Here is a 19,462-nt window from a genome sequence, read left to right on the forward strand (position 1 = left end):
GAGGGGTTAACCACGGGGGGTTCGCCGACGTGGAAGGGGGTGCGGCCCGCGGGGCTGCGGCCGGGGAGCAGCGAGCAGGCCCACGGCCCGTACCTTGTAGTAAACATCGAACTGGATGTTCTCCGGCAAGGAGCGGATGTCTCGGCGGGAGCGGATGTAGTTGTCCACGACCGCGGAGATGGCGGTGTTGTAGAGAGTCTCTGGGATCCACTCTAGTTCCACGGCCGCCATCTTCCTTCCCTCCTCCTCCTCCGCCTCCTCCGCCTCCGCCTCTCGAAGGCCCCCGCCTCCCTCCGTAGCGAACCCCTCTGCGGCCCCGGAGGATTCGGAGGGGCGGCGGCAGCCACGCGGACACCCGACCGAAGGGCAGGGCCGCCCCTGCTGCTCCCGGAGCGAGAAAGAAGGGAACCGAGGAAGCGGACCAAGGGCCTGGTGTAAAAGAGCGGGACAGGACTGGGCGGACAGCCGAGTCGAGCGGAGCAGAGCCGAGCCGAGCGAAGGCCGAGCCGAGCGGGGGCCGAGCCAAGCCTCACATTCCGGGCTTGAGAAGAACCCGGGCTCCGTCCCAGCGCCAAGCACTGCAGGGGCGGGGCTGCGTGTGCGGCGTCATGACGTCAGCGACGCCGACGCACTAGGGAGAAGGAATGCGGGAAGGGAGGGGTGGGGGTGGAAAACTTGGTTAGAGGGTGCAGGATCCCTCCCACCCGCAGCCTGGCCTGCGGAGGGCGCGGGAGTGGGGTGAGTGAGAGGGAGAATGTACAGGAAGAAGCTCTTACAGGGTTTTAAACTCGGGCACGTAGGTATCTTTTTTTTTTTTTTTTAGCGAGTCCTGTCCTGCATCAGGACCTTTTTGGCGCTTTCAGGTGGAAATTGAGGGCCCTCTCCCCGCAGAGCGCATAGTTTACCCATACTTTGAAAATTATGCATTCACGATTACTGAACTACTCTTTCAATCAACTCTACAAATCCTTCTTTCCTTCGACTCCAATCCCCTACACCAGGTGAAGAACCCGCAGTCCAGAAGCTAGGGGCCTCGGTGGAAGGAAAATTTGCAGTTCATTGTGTAACCGTTTGCACAGTTGGAACTTTTTAGTATTTATCATGACAAGGGATTTCACCATGGTATTTCACACGTGCATCTATTTTATTCTAAATAACCCTTCCATGGCTCTCTTTCCCTGCTACCCCCTCCCCCCATATTTCGTTATCCAAATAAAATTTACAAAAAATATAGAAGGATAAAAAAATTCCAGCTCCAGTTTGGAAGGAAGTTCAGCTTGATTATAGGCTGAAACACAAATAGTGTAGGGATTAAATTTAAAAGGCTAAATAGTGACTGTGATAGGTCTTGATAGACAGAAATGAAGATTTCAGTTTTCTCTAAGGATTAACAGTCTTGTATTCAAGGAAGGATTGTTGAAAAACTAGGAGTGTTTGTTTCAATTCTTTTCCTTCCTTAGCCTGAACATCTGCTGTTTGTGCAATTTAATTTTCTAAATCTGTGCTTTAAAGAACTTGATGCAATATCTTTCTGTTCTCCAGCTTTAACAAGGAAGTTGCTGCTGTAATTGTCAGTGACATTGTCAATCTCTTAGTCACCTTATAACAATATAAATCCTGAAGCAACAACAATAATGTCCTGTTATTCAACTCTAAAACACAAGTAGAGAACCTTTTCATTCCCACCCCTGTTAGAAGGCAGCATAAGGCTCTTGAAATCACTTTGTACTTGACAGGACAGGACAGACATGTATGTTTAGCAGCTGGCTCAAGCTTATTTACCTGTACTGATAATTTTGTATGGTTTTTAAATGATGTCATAAGTATTCAAATAACCCTTGTCAGAAAAAAATTTTCCCACCCCTGCTCTAAAGGAATTGAAACAGGTTTCCTTCGATTAGTATTTCAGTGTTAATGGATTGATAACTCAGTAAAAAGAAAAACATAGTCTTCAGTCTATAATTATTCATCTACAATCCATGAGCCTAAGAAAACTATGGTTAGTCTCAAAGTAGAGATGCCAGATTTAGCAAGTCAAAAAAACATAGAGTGCAAGGTATTAGTTGCTCAAGACTATAATTCTAACTACCCAGAAGTTTGAGATTTGAGGATCACAGTTCAAAGCCTACCTAGGCAGGAAAATCTGTGACTCATCTCCAATCAACCACCAAAAGCTAGAAGCAGAACTGTGGCTCAAGTGGTAGAGCACTAGTCTTGAGCCAAATATCTCAAGGCAGTGTGTAGGCCCTGAATTCAAGCCCTAGGACTGGAGAGGGGAAAAAAGCTAGTTGTTGGTAGCTCAAAGCTCATGCCTGTAATCCTAACTACTCAGGAGGCTAAGATTTTCAGAGGATCAAGATTCAAAGCGAGATGGGGCAGAAAAATCTGAGACTCTCCAGAATTACAAGCAAAAGCCAGGTTGATGGCATGGCTCAAGTGTTAGGTAGTTACCAGCAGAGAAAGAAACCCTAGCAAGGTAGAGACCTTGAGTTCAAACCTATACAAAAAAGTATACAAATGCTTAATTGCACTTTAAGTTTGTTTGTTTGTTTGCCAGTCCTGGGCTTGGACTCAGGGCCTGGGCACTGTCTCTGTGCTTCTTTTGCTCAAGGGTAGCACTTCACCTCTTGAGCCACAGTGCCACTTCTGGCTTTTTCTTTTTACGTGGTGCTAAGGAATCGAACCCAGGGCTTCATGCATGCTAGACAAGCACTCTACCACTAAGCCACAGTCCCAGCCCCTGCTTGATTTTTTTTTTTTTTTAGACAACATCTCATTATGTATTTCAGACTGGCCTTGAAATTAAAGATTCTCTTCCCTCAGCCTTCTGAGCACTGACATTACAGAGTATGCACTACCACAGTTGCCCTAGCCAGCTGGTTTTTACTTTTCTTCATTTATTAATTTTTCATCAGCTTACATGAATTATACAGAAGGGATTTTATTGTTACACATCCACACATTTACAATATAGTCTAATCAATCTTACCCCCAAATGTTTTTCAAATGTATGTTCCATGTAGTAGTTTTACCCACTGTCTGAACGTGGTACTTAAACTTGAATCTAGGGTCCCATGCTTCCTAGGCAGGTAGGTATTCTACTACTTGACCCATGCTCCCATTATTTGTGCAATTCTTACATGGGAGATACCCACACTAAAATTGTATTTGTTGTTTATCTGAAACAACCTGTGTTTTATCCAGCAGCCATATTTCAAGGGCTCAGTGAATCCCTTGAAAGATTGCAGATGTCCTGGGACATTCTGAATCAGAACTTGGGTTCAGATCCTGTAAATAGATTTATGTCAGATACCAATTTATTACTGTAAGATCTAAACACTGATAGGAAGAGTTAGACATTTAAAATAATGGGTCTGGGCAGTGCCTCAAAGCAGGACAGCATGGAATCTTTTCAAGATATGCAGGTAGGTTAAAGTGCAGGTGAGGAAACAGAAAGCAGAGAAGTCAGTGGCTCTGGAAGGTGGTGCATAGACAGAATTCTTCTATTCCTTACCCAGGTTCTGATTTCCCCCATGGAAGCCTGCTGGGATATGTTGATGGGCTTTTTTGTCCATTATGGAGCTTGAACTCAGGGCCTGGGCACTGTCCCTGAGTTCTTTTTGCTGTTGTTGTTCAAGGCTAGTGCTTGACCACTTTGAACCACAGTACCACTTCTGGTTTTCTAGTGGTTAACTGGAGATAAGAGTGTCATCAACATTCCTGCCTAGGCTGGCTTTGAACCTTGGTCATCAGTTCTCAGGCTTCTGAGTAGGTAGGATTACAGGTATGAGCCTCTGGCACCCAGATTCAATAAATACTATCTTATATGATCAGGTGCACATAGACATTGTGCCTTTTTGTTCCTGTCCTAAGGATATCCTTCTTTGGTCTCACTGTGTGTCAATGTTTAGAGTGATAGGCTGATTTTTGTAACTTGCATGCGGTAGCTCCTGTAAAACCCTGTCTCTGTGCTGCGTGTTCAAATACAGTACTTTTTTTTTCTTGGTCAGTTGTGGGCTTGAACTCAGAGCCTGGATGCTGTCCCTGAGTTTTTCAGCTCAAGGCTAGCCCTCTATTACTTTGAGCCACAACTCCACTTCCAGTTTTCTGGTTGCTAGAGATAAGAGTCTCACAGAGTACCCAGGCTGGTTTTAAACCATGATCCTCAGATCTCAGCCTCTGGAGTAGCTAGCATTACAGGTGTGAGCCACTAGCACCCGGCCAAATACAGTATCTGAACAGAGCTGATTGTAGTCTCCCATACCTACAACATTATTCCCCAATAATATCATTCTTCTAATTGAACTAAAACAAAGGCTAACATTTGCTTGAACTATATCTTCTCCCAAACATAGTACTTTATTGGGAATTATAGTTAGTATATATTAAACTTTAACCTGTATATTATCTGTAAAAAAAAGTATCCAAACTGTATACTATTAACTTCAGCTTATACAATATGTGTAATTAGTATACAGGTTGGATTTTAGTACATCCTTGAAATTGGGAATATTAAGGGCTATCTGACTGCAACATCTGTCATCTCATAGATCACCAGAATTGATTTAAGTAATGTGGCTGGCTGGATGGGGTTACCCTTCCTCCTTGGGGCTGGCTCTGTTATATGTGTTCTCCCAATGTTCTAAGTTCAAACCCTAGTACCACCAAAAGAAAATTTTTGGCATACTAAATATTAAATAAATTAAACAAATAAATAATTAAATATTAAATTAATATTAAATATGTATTGCCCATTCTTCTGTCCTACATCAAGCCATGGCAATTACCGCTCTACTTTCTCTGATTTTTGTCTAATAGGGTGGCATTATATAATATTTGTCCTTTTGGATCTGGCTCATTTTCAGGGTTCCCGTTGTAGCACATATTAGACTTACCTTCCTTTTTTAGGCTTAGTAATACTCCATTGTATGTACATACCACATTTTGTTTACCTGTTCATCTTTGGATGGACATTTGGATTTCTTTTACCTTTTGGCAAATGTGAACAACACTGCTATGAATACAAGTGTACAATTATCTGCCTCCCTATTTTCAGTTCTTTTGGGAATATACCCAGGAGTAGGATTGCAGGGCCATATGGCAATTCTATGTTTAACTTTTGGAGGGACTGCCAAACTATTTTCCACAGCATCTGCATCACTTTACATTCCCACAAGCAATGCAGAAGAGTTCCAGTTTCTCTGTAGTTTTGCCAATGCCTGTTATTTTCCATTTAAAAATAATAAGAGCCATCCTAATGGGTGTAAAGTGGTGAGACAATATTTTTACACTTCACAAAAATTCACAGTGGAGAGATAATCTAGCCCAATAAGAAAAGCATTCTAAAGACAGAGTCAAAGACACTAAAGTTATGCTGGAAAATATTTAGGCAAATATTTTAAGGTCTTAAATGTGCAAATCCCAATTTGATTTATACATGTTTTCTCACTTGTTTAAATATATGTCTAAGGATATTTATTCAGATTGTTTATATGGTAAAATACCAGTTTTAACACCATGCACTAATGTCATTCTGCAGCCCTGCCCCCATCCATGCAGGCAGCAGCTAGTGGGTTCTGTGTCCATTTGTTTCATGTGAGAGGGTACAGAAAAGAGAAACAAAGAGCCTTTTCTTTGTTTTTACATTTCAAAAGTCTATGCTCTGAAAGGAAAAAGAAAGAGCTCATATGCATAGAGAGCACAAAGGATTTGAGACTAACTCCATGAATAGAGCTTCTCCCTTTCTGAGACCAGCCACTTTCCTTGGCAAGAAGAAGGAGGAAAAGGCTGGAGTAGAAAGTATAGACATGTGATTATGGAAGAAGTACCGTACTTACTGTATTTTAACCATTGCGACCACCTTCACCCCAGAGACCACTTTCACCCCAGATGAAGATCCTAAAGAAAGAATTTGGGTTTTTTTGGCCAGTCCTGGAGCTTGAACTCAGGGCCTGAGCACTGTCCCTGGCTTCTTTGTGCTCAAGGCTAGCACTCTACCAACTTGAGCCACAGCACCACTTCTGGCCTTTTCTATATATGTGGTGCTGGAGTATCAAACCTAGGGCTTCATGTATACTAGGAAAGCACTCTTGCCACTAGGTCATATTCCCAGCCGCTGGGGCATTGTCTCTGAGCTTCTTTTACTCAAGGTTAACATGCTACCTACCGCTTGAGCCACAGTGCCATTTGGAATTTTTAAAATTAAGTTTGAGAATATAGGACCTACTTTCATAGGAAGTATCCAGAGAGACAATAGGAGTCGGAAACAGTTAACAACTGCCTGATGTACCCAGATAGAAGAAGCCTTAGACATCTAAGATCCCCAGTATGGCATAGGAGTAGTGGAATGACTGTCTTCAGTACTGAGAGTAAGCAGCATCTATAAAATGTTGTTCTGACAACAGAGTGAAAATTCTCTGTGTTCAAGTACTTTAGATAGCCTTTTAGAACTGGTCACTGGCATCACATCACAGGAGCTGACAGTTCTAGTATACCAAAGTGTGCTTTTGAGAGAAGACAGAGAAATTTATCTCTTAAGAAACTCTATAGGCTGTGTGTCAGTGGTTTATGCCTGTAGTCCTAAGCTACTCAGAAGGCTGAAATCTGGGGATCACAGTTCAAAGCCAGCCAGCCAGGGCAGGAAAGTCCAGGAGACTCATTTCTCCAATTAAGCACCAAAAAATCTAGAAGTGGAGCTGTGGCTCAAATGGTAGAGCACTAGCCCTGAGCAAAAAAGCTCAGGGAGGGATGGCATGCGTATGCATACACACACACACACACACACACACACACACACACACACACACACAAGGAAATCAGACAAACAAAAACTGTGTCAGTCTGGGCTGAGCTGTTTTCCTGGAGTCGTGCCTCCCACCCCCAAGGCCACTGCATTCTGCTGGCAGGCTTTTCCCTCTGTGTGTTGAATGGGTGTGGAGCTGGAAGGCAAACTAAGACCCTGCCAGACCAAGAAAACTTGGGAGTTAAGGGATCTCACTGATGTCATTTGACCGCTGTGCCTCCTAGCCTTTTTTGGCTGTTGTTAATTCTTGCTTCCTCCTTATTGGTTGTATTTCCCAAACATTTGCTGGATCTCAGCCATCTGATCTTTTTTTTTAAATTAGCATCCATTAGTCGTACAGGGGGAGAGGTTATACTGTAACACTTCCACAGGTACATACATCCCCTCTGTAGCTGACCTAGCCTATTTTACTCCCCCCTTCCCAAAGCATTTCAACAGGGTTTGTTCGATTTTCACATATGCAAACAAATGGCTTCAACCATATTCATCCCCTTTTACTCCACTGGTAGGCCTTCCCTTCTCCCAGTAGTATCTGCCACCCTCAATGAAATCCTGAGGCTTGAACTCAGGGCCTGGGCATTGTCCCTGAACTTTTTAATTCAAAGCTAACACTCTTGAGTCAAACACTTGAGTCAAAGCTTTACTTTTTGTTTTTGTTTTTTAGCTTACTGAGGAACAGCAAGGGGCACAGGCCTTCCGTGGGTTTGGAGGTTGTGAGAGGGGGTGAACTTGGGACCAGGCTTATATGGGGTCTGAGTTGGGGCTTTTCCATTTGGCCCACAAAGGGTTGTTTACAGCTGGGCGTAGGTGAGATGTCCTGCTTGCATAGGTTCCACGTGGTGTCTCAATGGGCCTGATGCCTCAGGGTAGGGGGTCAATCCTTCATATCCCATCTTTGGATACATAGAAAGAATGGGCCTAGAGGGTTGAGGCAAGTCCCTCATATAGGACCTTTGGATACATAAAAAGAATGGGCCTGGAGGGAGACTGGGAAAGGGGGCGGTTGTCCCAACACCCAGCACATAGTAGGTGCTCAACAAATAGTTGTGGAATTGAATGAATAGGGTTTATAAAGATATCCCAGTGTCTAAATATCAGGTTTATTAATATTTAGATTACTTGCTTATTTAGGTAACCTCAATATGAGCACTATCCAGTTTTCTCAAATAGAAGTAATTTAGGGAAAATCCTCAATTTTTAAGCTGCCCTTTTTATCCCAAGATGAGATCATCTCAAAGAAATTATATGATTGGCTCTCTCTTCCAGACTTTCCAGATTCAATCTTGTGGAAATTAAAAACTAAAGTGCAAAGAGGTTTCTCTTTAAAAGTTTCCTGTAGCAAGACAAAAGCTGCTCAAATCTTTTATCATTTTGTGGGGAAGTTGAAGAGATAGGAAGTGGAATGGGTGTGATTTGTTCACTAACTTGGCCAATTCAACATCTGTTTTTTGTTTGTTTGTTGGGTTGTTTTTGTTTTGTTTTTTACAAAACAGTACTTACTATTCCTGACTGCTAGTTAAAACTAATGGTATGTTTTTTTCTGCCAAAAATTTCCCTCTTTGCCAAAATGCCATAAGAGTATATTTATTAAGGGTATATTTAAGGGTATATTTATTTTTTGTTTTGGAATAAGCCAATTGGAATAAAGAAAACAAGCATGGAGACAGCAGCAGCAACATTTTGATCATGAGTACTGTCATGATGGATGTGTACTATCTTCATAGTCCTAGGAAAGCACAAACTTAAGAAAGCCAAGGAAACCCGGGTACCAGTGGCTCACACCTATAATCCTAGCTACTCAGGAGGCTGAGATCTGAGGATCATGGTTTGAAGCCAGCCAGCAGGGAAGTCCCCGAGACTCTATTTCCAAGTAAGCACCAAAAAGCCAGATATGGGGCTGTGGTTCAAGTGGTCGAGCACTAGCCTTAAGCAAGAAAGCTCAGTGCCACACTCTGAGTTCAAGTCCCAGCATTGGTGTGCGCACGCACGCGTATGCGCGCACACACACACACACACACACACGAAGACAGAGAGAGAGAGAGAGAGAACGCCAAGGAAACAGTAAGAGAACCAACCTGATATCCACTAAATTTATAGAAGATTCAGGAATGGATGGTATTAGGTACTTCTGAAATTTGAGGAAAAGAGAAGCTATAAACAGAATAATGAATTTAAAATGTAATTAGAGCCAAGTGCTGGTGGCTCATGCCTGTAATCCTAGCTACTCAAGAAGCTGAGATCTGAGAATCATGATTTGAAGCCAGCCTAGGCAAGAAAGTCTATGAGAATCTTATCTCCAATAAACTACCAAAAAAAGCCAGAAGTAGAGCTGAGGCTCAAGTTGTAGAGTACTAGCCTTGAGCATAAAGAAGCTCAGAGACAATGAGCAGGCCCTGTGTTCAAGCCCAGGTCCAGCACGTTTTTGTTTTTGTTTTTAATGTGACTAGGAAGTATTAGGCTATCTGGTACTCACCTTTCCACATCTTTTTTTTTTTTTTTTTTTTGGCCAGTCCTGGGCTTGGGCTCAGGGCCTGAGCACTGTCCCTGGCTTCTTTTTGCTCAAGGCTAGCACTCTGCCACTTGAGCCACAGCGCCACTTCTGGCCATTTTCTATATATGTGGTACTGGGGAATTGAACCCAGGGCCTCATGTATAAGAGGCAAGCACTCTTGCCACTAGGCCATATCCCCAGCCCCACCTTACCACATCTTGGCATGAAAATTTCACCTCATCCTGGCAAAAGAGTGGAAATGTCTTCTTGGCACCATGTAAAGCATAATGTCCCTGCTCTTATACAATTGGTTTACGTGATAGGAGTTCTACAGAAAAAAAAAAAAAAAAGTTACACCAGGGGCTGGGAATATGGCCTAGTGGCAAGAGTGCTTGCCTCATATACATGAAGCCCTGGGTTCGATTCCCAAGCACCACTTATATAAAAAATGGCCAGAAGTGGCGCTGTGGCTCAAGTGGTAGAGTGCTAGCCTTGAGCAAAAAGAAGCCAGGGACAGTGCTCAGGCCCTGAGTCCAAGGCCCAGGACTGGCAAAACAAACAAACAAACAAACAAAAAAAGTTACACCAAGTCAAGATGTTTCTCCTATCCTCAACCTTCTTCCCTCAGCTCCTGAAATGCTGCCAGCCAACTCTGTATCTTGCAGCTAGAAAAGGCTTCTCTAGGAAGTCAAAATAACCAATAAGAGCTAAGGAAAGTGACTTTAGGCTTTCTCAACAAAACAGCTTGAGGCAGATTATCCTATAGTGAAGGCCAGAGTCAACAACCTACACCTACAGATAGACCCTAGAGGCAGCTCAGTTTTAAATATGAGCACTCAGCCTAGTACCACTTCACACTAATGACTGTAAGTTAGAATGAATAAAACAGAAAAATTAAATGGCAGCTCCAGGAAATCTGTATAACACAGAAGAAAACAAGCAAAATTCTTTGCACCACTTAGTTCACCAGTCAAATAAGATGCAATTTTAAAAGGAAACACTCAAATTCTAAAGTTTAGAGAGCAAAAAGGCTCTTGGGGATTTAAAAGTATTATAGAAACTAAAATTTTCATAGTAGTTTTTGGCTTATTTTAAGCAATCTGCCAGAGATATGGAGAGAAAGTAAAATTTAAAAGATGGGAAGTAAAAGCTTTTTTTGCTCTGGTAATTTTTAGGATAGGATCTGGCTTTTTTTCTTTGGGCCAGCCTGAATTTTGATCCTCCAATGTATGTTTCTTCATAGCTAGAGTGACAAGTATGTGTCATTATACCCAAGTCTTGGTTGATAAGGGGTCTCATGAACTTTTTTCTGGGCTGGTCTTGAATCTCAGTCCTTCCAATCTCTGTTTCTTCAGTAGTTGAGGTTACAAGTATGAGTTACCAATGCCCAGCTTATTTCCAGATTTTTTTGCATAAGAAACCAAAACTTTCATGTATTGATTCTAGGAAAACTGGCAGCACTACTAAAACAATAAATATATAGGAGCACGATACTTTCACACCTGCATGTATATCCAGCAGAAATATAGACCTTTATGTAAAAATATGTTTTCAGCTGGGTGCTGGTGGCACATGCCTATAATTCTACCTACTCAGGAGGCTGAGATCTAAGGATCACAATATAGCCTAGGCAGAAAAGTCTGTGAGGCTCTTACCTGCAATTAACCACCAGGAAATGGGGAGTGGAGCCTGTGGCTCAAAGTGGTAGAGCCCTAGTTTTAAACAAAGAGCTCAAGGACCACACCTAGGCCATGCTTAAAGCCCCATGACCAACAAAGAAAAAAAAATCAGGGCTAGGAATCTGGCTTAGTGGTAGAATGCTTGCCTGGAATGCATGAAGCCCTGGGTTTGATTCCTTAGTACCACATAAACAGAGAAAGCCAGAAGTGGCAGTGTGGCTCAAGTGGTATAGTGCTAGCCTTGAGCCAAAGAAGCTCAGGGACAGTGCCTAGCCCCTGAGTTCAAGTCCCAGGACTGGCACCCCCCCAAAAAAATCATAGAAGCATTATTTATAATAGAACCAAAGAAGAAAGAATACAGTTGTAAAACAGATAAATAAGTTATGGTGTAGTCAACATGACTATATCTCACAAACTGTAATGACCAAAGAAGCCAGGCACCAAAAAAAAAAATGCTATATGATTGCATTCATGTAAAGTTCAGACAGGCAAAACTAATTTGCAATGATAGAGATCCGGAAGTGGTTTCCCTGAGGAGATGGTTTCATTAGATAAGAGCAAGAAAGAGTCTGGGCTGTTAATGGGTGTAATTGCTTTGTGGTAATTCATTGAACTGAATGCAGATACAGTAAAAAGATATTGATCTTGCTATTTTTAATGGTTCTAGAGTCTTGCATTGGATGGGTATTTACTAACTTATTTAATCATTTTCCAATCAATTAGATTATTTACATACACATACTCCATTTGCATGAGTGGAGATTTGGAGGGAATATATTCTGATAAATGCATTGTGGGGAGGTTTTTGTGGGTTTTTATTCTTTTCTTTTTTTTTTGTCAGTTATGTGGCTTGAACTCAGGGCCTGAGTACTGTCCCTGAGCCCTTTTGCTCAACACTAGCACTCTACCGCTTGAGCCATGGCATCATTTCTGTTTATCTGGTACTGAGAAATCAAACCCCTCTCAGTTTTCCACTCAAAACTGGTGCTCTATCACTCTAGCCATACTTCTACTTTCTATAAAATAGAAATTCATTGGGGAGTACTGGTAGATAAAAATTCTTAGGGTTGGTGGCTGGGAATATGGCCTAGTGGCAAGAGTGCTTGCTTCGTATATATGAAGCCCTGGGTTGGATACCTCAGCACCACCTCTATAGAAAACGGCCAGAAGTGGCACTGTGGCTCAAGTGGCAGAGTGCTAGCCTTGAGCAAAAAGAACCCAGAGACAGTGGCTGAGTCCAAGGCCCAGGACTGGCAAAAATAAAATAAAATTCTTAGGGTTGGAGACATGCGTGGCTCAGTTGGTAGACTGCCAGCCAACAAGAGAAAACATCATACTAAGTTCAAGTCCTGGTCTCAGACCAAACAAAATTTCTCACTGCTAGATTTATTAACATTTTAAAATTATTGATGAAATAGAAAAAAAAAACTTGTCATATTACTAGCTTTATTGTTTCTGTAAGTTTCTTATTTTGTATTTTTCTCCTTCCTCCAAATAATTTTCTTCCAGTATGTGTTAAGCATAAGAATTCTAATCCTGCTGGGTGCTAGCTACTCAGGATGCTGAGAGCTGAGGATCACAGTTCAAAGTCAGCTGCCCAGGAAGGTCTGTGAAACTATTATCACCATAAACTACTCAGAAAAAGCCGGAAATGGCACTATGGCTCAAGTGGTAGAGCCCTAGCCTTGAGCACAGAGAGACTCAGGGACAGAGCCAAGGCCTTGAATCCAAGCCCCAGGACTGGCAAAAACAAAACAAAACAAAACAAAAACTAATTCTTGCCAATCATCATAATCTTAGCTCCTTAGGAGACTTGATATCTAGTGGTTCGAGATTCGAAGCCAGCTCAGGCAGAAAAGTCTGTGAGATTCCATTCCTAAAGTAAGGAACACAAAGCTAGATGGGAGGCATGACTCAAGTGATAAAGCCAGCTGAGGGAGTAAATCAAGCATGTTCACTGCCAAGTTCAAATTTTAGTACTACCAAATGGTCCCAAATATTTTTTGGTGAATTATTTAAAATGTATCTCCATTTATGGTGATTTTTACAAGTAGTTTTAATTTTTATGTGTGCTATTTTATGTTTTTGCTATTTTCTAGCATCTTTTTAGACTTGAAGCTTAGTTGGCAAGGTTTTGAGAATCTGGGTTACATTGGCTATTTTGTATCACTTTTTTTCCCAGGAACACAGTGTACCCTCTGGCTCTTCCAGGGGAGGAGATCAAGGTAATATTGGAGAAGTTCTTCCCATACTTGGTGGCAGGCCTTACAGACACTGGTCTGGGGCAAAGGAGACACGCAGTCCAGCTCCTCAAGGTTTTTTATGAATGCTTCCTTGATGCTAGTTTCTGAAGCTTTTGCAGTGGGTCAAAGCAGAATATTTACTTTTTATTCAGTAGCCATATTAGGCACAAAATGGAAAGTCATGCCTTATTTACTTTGCAAACAGTTTATTAGATCATACCACCTAATTAATCCTGTGCCAGTTGTTTCTAAAAGTCATGTTTGAAATTTAACAGCATAACCCTCTTCCCTTACACTTTAAAGAGAAATTGTTATTTCCCTAATAAATCTATTATCCATAAGAAGCATTAAAAAAAACCCAAATTTCCTCTTCCTCAATTCTTCATTTATAGGAGTGTAGCTACAAAAGTCTCATTCTTTCTTTCTTGGACAACAGTAACTCTGTCCATCATCTGCTACACCCATGTTAGTTTCTCCAGCTCTTCCCAGGAGGTTCCAACCCAATTCTGTACTTTTCCTGACTTCTAAAGGGACACCAGAAAATGTTCCAGCAAAATCTCCTTATCCACAAGAGCTTCATTTCCCAAGCCATAGTGTACTATAATGGAATGCAATTTAAATCCACAGCCTAAGTGCCAATTGTTGTTTGTTAGCAGAAGTTGCAGTAGAGACAGACGTGATTTAGAGTTGCCATGGGTTTTATTATCTATCCCAGATATTCAGAGCATGCCACTTGTAAAGTTAAAATTCAGCACTATATATATATAAAAGAGGGCTGGGAATATGGCCTAGTGGCAAGAGTGCTTGCCTCATATACGTGAAGCCCTGGGTTCGATTCCCAAGCACCACATATATAGAAAACGGCCAGAAGTGGCGCTGTGGCTCAAGTGGCAGAGTACTAGCCTTGAGCAAAAAGAAGCCAGGGGCAGTGCTCAGGCCCTGAGTCCAAGGCCCAGAACCGGTTAAAAAAAAGAAAAAGAAAAAGAAAAAGAAAGAGGGGCTGGGACTATGGCCTAGTGGTAAGAGTGCTTGTTGCCTCATATACATGAAGCCCTGGGTTCAATTCCCCAGCACCACATATATAGAAAACGGCCACAAGTGGCGCTGTGGCTCAAGTGACACAGTGCTAGCCTTGAGCAAAAAGAAGCCAGGGACAGTGCTCAGGCCGAGTTCAAGCTCCAGGACTGGCCAAAAAAAAAAAAAGAATCTGGGCACAGCTGGCTCTCACCTGTAAACCTAGCTACTCAGAAGACTGAGATCTCAAGATTGTAATTTGAGGGGCTGGGAATATGGCCTAGTGGTAACGTGCTCGCCTCATATGCATGAAGCCCTGGGTTCAGTTCCTCAGCACCACATATATAGAAAAAGCCGGAGTGGTGCTGTGGTTCAAATGGTTGAGTGCTAGCCTTGAGCAAAAAAAGAAGCCAAGGATGGTGCTCAGGCCCTGAGTTCAAGCACCACGACTGGCAAAAAACAAAAAAATGAAACAAACAATCAAAAAAAATATTGTAATCTGAAGCCAGTTAGGATGGTAAGTCCCTGAGACTCTTATCTCCAGTTAACCACAAAAAAAAAGAGAAGGGAAGGAAAGAAGGAAGGAAGGAAGGAAGGAAGGAAGGAAGGAAGGAAGGAAGGAAGGAAGGAAGGAAGGAAGGAGAAAAAAGCCAGAAGTGGAGCTATAGCTCAAGTAATAGAGTATTAGCCTTGAGCACAAAACCTCAAGGATAGGGCCCAGGTTTAGAGTTTGAGCCCCAGGACCTAGGGGGTGAAAAATGAAATGAATGACAGGAAAGTGGGGCAGATTTTGTTGTTGAGAGGGATATGTGTTAGTGGGAGGGGGGAAGGCTGACAAGGGGGCTAATAAGGATGGATATGGTTGAAGTAGCTTGTTTGCATTTGTGAAAGTAGAACAATGAACCTACTGAAAATGTTTTGGGAAGTAGGGAATGGGATAGAGGAGAAGAATACAAGCAGTATAGTCCACCGAATATATTGCATGCCTGTGTGGAAACTACAATGGAACCTCTTGTACAACTAATTATGCTAATAAAAACAAGCTGGGTGTCAGTGGCTCAGGCCTGTAACTCTAGCTCCTCAGAAGGCTGAGATCTGAGGATCATGGTTCAAAGCCAGCCCAGGCAGGAAAGTCCGTGAGACACTTACCTCCAATTAACCATAAAACTAGAAAGTGGTGCTGTGGCTCAAATGGTAGAGCACTAGCTGTGAGCTGAAGAGGTCAGGAACAGTGCCCAGACTCAGAGTTTAAGCCCCATGATGACAAAAAAAAAAAAAAAAGTATAAGAAGCTGATGGTATGGCTCTGTGGTAGGGTGCTAGCTTGGCATAGACAAAGCCCTGTCACCACAAAAATAAAAGAATGAACAAATAAGCAAATAAATACAATTCATTTAGGAGATGGTCCACAATACAAAGCAAGCACTCTACCACTAGGCCATATTCCCAGCCCGATGGTACACAATAATAAATATAACACTGGGGCTGGGAATATGGCCTAGTGGTAGAGTGCTTGCCTCCTATACATGAAGCCCTGGGTTCAATTCCACAGCACCACATATATAGAAAAGGCCAAAAGTGGTGCTGTGGCTCAAGAGGTAGAATGCTAGCCTTGAGCAAAAAGAAGCTAGGGATAGTGCTCAGGCCCTGAGTTCAAGCTCCAGGACTGGCAAATAAAAATAAATATAACACTAAGCTTCACATGGTCTAAGAAAAGAAATGTACATTGCATATAAACTTCTATCTCACCCAGGCAATAGCACTCTGGATCGCTTTTGTGTGTGTGTGTGGTTTTGTTTGTGTGTGTGTGTATCTATATACATGTATATAGATACACACATATGTATATTATATATATATATATATATATATATATATATATATATATATATATATTTGTGTTGAGAAAGTACTTTACTATTGAGCTACATCCCCAGCTCCTTCTACTTTTTTTTTTTTGCCAGCCTGGGGCTTGGACTCAGGGCCTGAGCACTGTCCCTGGCTTCTTTTTGCTCAAAGCTAGCACTCTGCCACTTGAGCCACAGATCCACTTCTAGCTTTTTAGTGGCTGATTGGAGATAAGGGTCTCTTGGATTTGTCTGTCTGGATTGTATGGCTTTGGGCCTAGCATGAGACTGGACTGTAATCCACCTATTTTAGGCTTCCAATCGTAGCTGGAAGACCTTTATCTCCAGTTAATGACTAAAAGGCCAGAAGTGGAGCCATGGCTCAAGTGGTAGATCATTAGGCTTGAGCAGAGAATGCTAAGGGCCAGAGCCCAGGCTCTGAGTTCAAGCCCCAGGACTGGCAAATCAATAAATAAAATACAAACTAAATAACATAATAAATAAATTAATTAATTAAAGTAATACTGAACTAAAGTAGGCCCTAATTCAGTGATTGTTATAAGACTGGTGGCTCACATCTATAATCCTAGCCACTCTGGAGGCTGAGATTTGAGAATTACGGTTAAGACAGGAAAACCTATGAGACTTTTACCTCCACTTAATCATCCAAAAGAGCAAGAAGTAGAGCTGTGACTCAAGTGGTAAAGCACTAGCTTTGGGCAAAAAAAGATCAGGGACAACACCCAGGCCCCAAGTTCAAGCTCCAGGACCAGTTTAAAAAAAAACCGAAAGCGGGGGTGGGAGGGAGTAATTTGGTCATAGAGTCACAGATTTACAGGGAGAAGACCATGTAAGGTCAAAGATTGAAGCTGTGTCTACAAAGCAAGATATGTTAGAGAAGTTTCAGCAAATACTAGAAACTATGAACAGTCAGGGGATCTTTCTCTTCTCTCAACTTTATGCCAAATGAGGACACAAAGAGAAGAGCATTGACTGCCCTTGCAGACACTAGATCTGCAGACACCTGGATTTGGAGTATCTCAATCTCTACCCACTGAAAAAATAGAAAATTAAGCCAGACACAGGTGGTGCATGCCAGTAATGTTAACTACTCAGGAGGCTGAGTGGTTCAAAGCCAGCCTGGGTGGGAAAAATCCCTGAGATTTTTTTTTTTGCCTGTCCTGGGGCTTGAACTCAGGGCCTGGGTTCTGTCCCTGAGCCTCTCTGTGCTCAGGACTAGTGCTCTACCACTTGAGCCACAGCACCACTTTGGGCTTCTGAGCAGCTTATTGGAGATGAGTCTCCCACACTCTCCTGCCTGAATCTCTCTGAGATTCTAATCTCCAATTAGCCAGCAAAAAATCTAGAAATGGGTGTTAGAGCTCTAGCTTTGAGTATAAAACCTCAGGGCCACTGCCCAGGCCCCGAGTTCAAGCCCTATGACTGGCACACACACACACAAAAAGAAGAAAATTAAGAATATTCCCATAGAATCTTCAGAGAGCATGACTCTGCTGACTTCTAACCTTTAAAACTGTGAGAAGATAAATTTATCTTTAAAGATGTCTAGTTTACAGTAATTTACTACCAAACTTAGGGTACTAATACAAGCACTTGGAATTATTTTCACAATACATTCTTCCTACTCTTGCCTTATGAGGCCTTCTGTAGTGAGATATGAAATCAATGAACTTGAAGACTGAAAAATCTCTCAACTGGCTCCTCCTTGGCAGAATTCTGAATGAACAAGCCTCTGCCAATAGCCTAGCAACCAACCTAGTTTCACGTATGACCTTGGGTAGTGCTGTCTTATGTGGTGCTATGTGGTCTCCAGTTAGTGGTTCTCAATGCCTATGGTTTTGCTTGTATACCCAATTCCATAAACACTTTGAGCATGCTGCTTGTAGCATGTCTCTTTCTTTGTATTTGGGATGGGATATCAAATCTCAAATGTCAGTGCGTTATTTCTTCACCCTTCAGATCATCCATTTGTTTTTCTCCCAGAAGTTACCTTACAACCTAAAATGAGTTTGAAATTTCCCATAGCCAGTAATGTTTTCATTTGGAGAAAATGGGTGGAGGGTGGGGAGATGAGGATGGAATGTCAGGAATGAGTTTTGCTCTAGAAATGTCACGAATGAGTATTTTGGTTCTTAAGTTCAAAAGCTGTTGATGTATTATAAAGAAAAAAGTGCTAAAGAAGTAAATTAAGCCAGAATTCGACTAGCTCTGTTACTGACAAGCTTTGTCTCCCCCCTCCCCAGAAATAAACTTTAAAGGAAGAAAGTATCAAACATAAAGGAGTGGAGATATTTTATTGAATTTATCATAAATGAGTCATATTGTTTTCTGCCTCAAGCAGGATGTGGACTGAAGGTCAACAATTAAGATTACCTTGAAGAAAAGTTATATTTTGTACACTAGCCATAGGACCCTGAGAGTGAGTGCTGCTTCTTTACATTGTCTACACTAGGTAACTCGCTGTCCTCCCCTCTGGTCCTAGCCCTGCTCCTTATTTGCTGGGTACTTCTCACAAACTTTGGCCTTCCCTGGGAAAGATCCAGCTACTTCAGAAAGAATTCCAAGTACTTAACTCCTACTTTGCCAAATCTTACCTCAGTCTCAGACATCTTTTTTAAAAATCTTTTCATTGAGACTACTTTCCAGACTGTTAGAATTGAGTAAAGATTTCTTCCTATGTCCATTTCTGCCTTTCTTCCTGACAGACTCACATTCTGAGAATGCCTAGTCTACCCTCTGCCAACCCCTCATAAACTCAGATGAAACCTTCTCTTTCTCACCAAGGGCGAGCAACAGAAACTTCTAATACACCCCAGCTTCACCATACCTTTCTTCTCTACTAACAAGTGTTCTTAACAAGGGTTCACCAAGGACCCACCCTGTCTGTAACTAAATATCAATCTTGTAACTTTGAATCATCCCCCAAAGAGCACACTTTGCAACATAATTTTATACATTCTATGTTGGAAATGCCCCCTGGTGGACATGACCTATCATTTTCATTGTAATAACCAGTCATACAGTCTCAGGAGTACTGTAGTGAACCCAGCCATTAACAGACAGTTGGTTGAGGGGCTACTGCATTAGGCAAACCAGCCATAATGGCCTGTGATAATACCCCATCATTTCTCTTTTCTAAGCTTCCCTACTTCCAAGACAAACATCCTACGATAATTAAGACAAAAATGTTCCTAGCTATGTTTTCATGGTATCCAAGTTGTTATCTAGTACAATGGAAAAATATATGGAGCAAGTGTAGGCGCTAAGCCACAATGGGAATTGGTAAATTAGTTCATCCATTCTCTATCAGCTTAGAATATTCCATCCTCAACAGGAAAATGATTAAACTGATTATTTTAAAAATAA

General features: G+C 42.0%; 1 protein-coding gene across 1 annotated transcript in view; it reads right to left on the bottom strand.

Moving 5' to 3' along the window:
• Appbp2 (amyloid beta precursor protein binding protein 2) overlaps positions 1-579 on the bottom strand; it is a 45,790-nt gene extending 45,211 nt beyond the window's left edge. The window contains exon 1 of the mRNA XM_048365216.1: positions 94-579. Within this exon, the coding sequence (XP_048221173.1) occupies positions 94-231 (138 nt within the window). The 5' untranslated portion in view covers positions 232-579. The remainder of the gene's footprint in view (positions 1-93) is intronic.
• Positions 580-19,462: the final 18,883 nt, after the last annotated feature.

Source organism: Perognathus longimembris, chromosome 17 (assembly GCF_023159225.1).
Source record: "Perognathus longimembris pacificus isolate PPM17 chromosome 17, ASM2315922v1, whole genome shotgun sequence".
Lineage (NCBI taxonomy): Eukaryota > Metazoa > Chordata > Mammalia > Rodentia > Heteromyidae > Perognathus > Perognathus longimembris.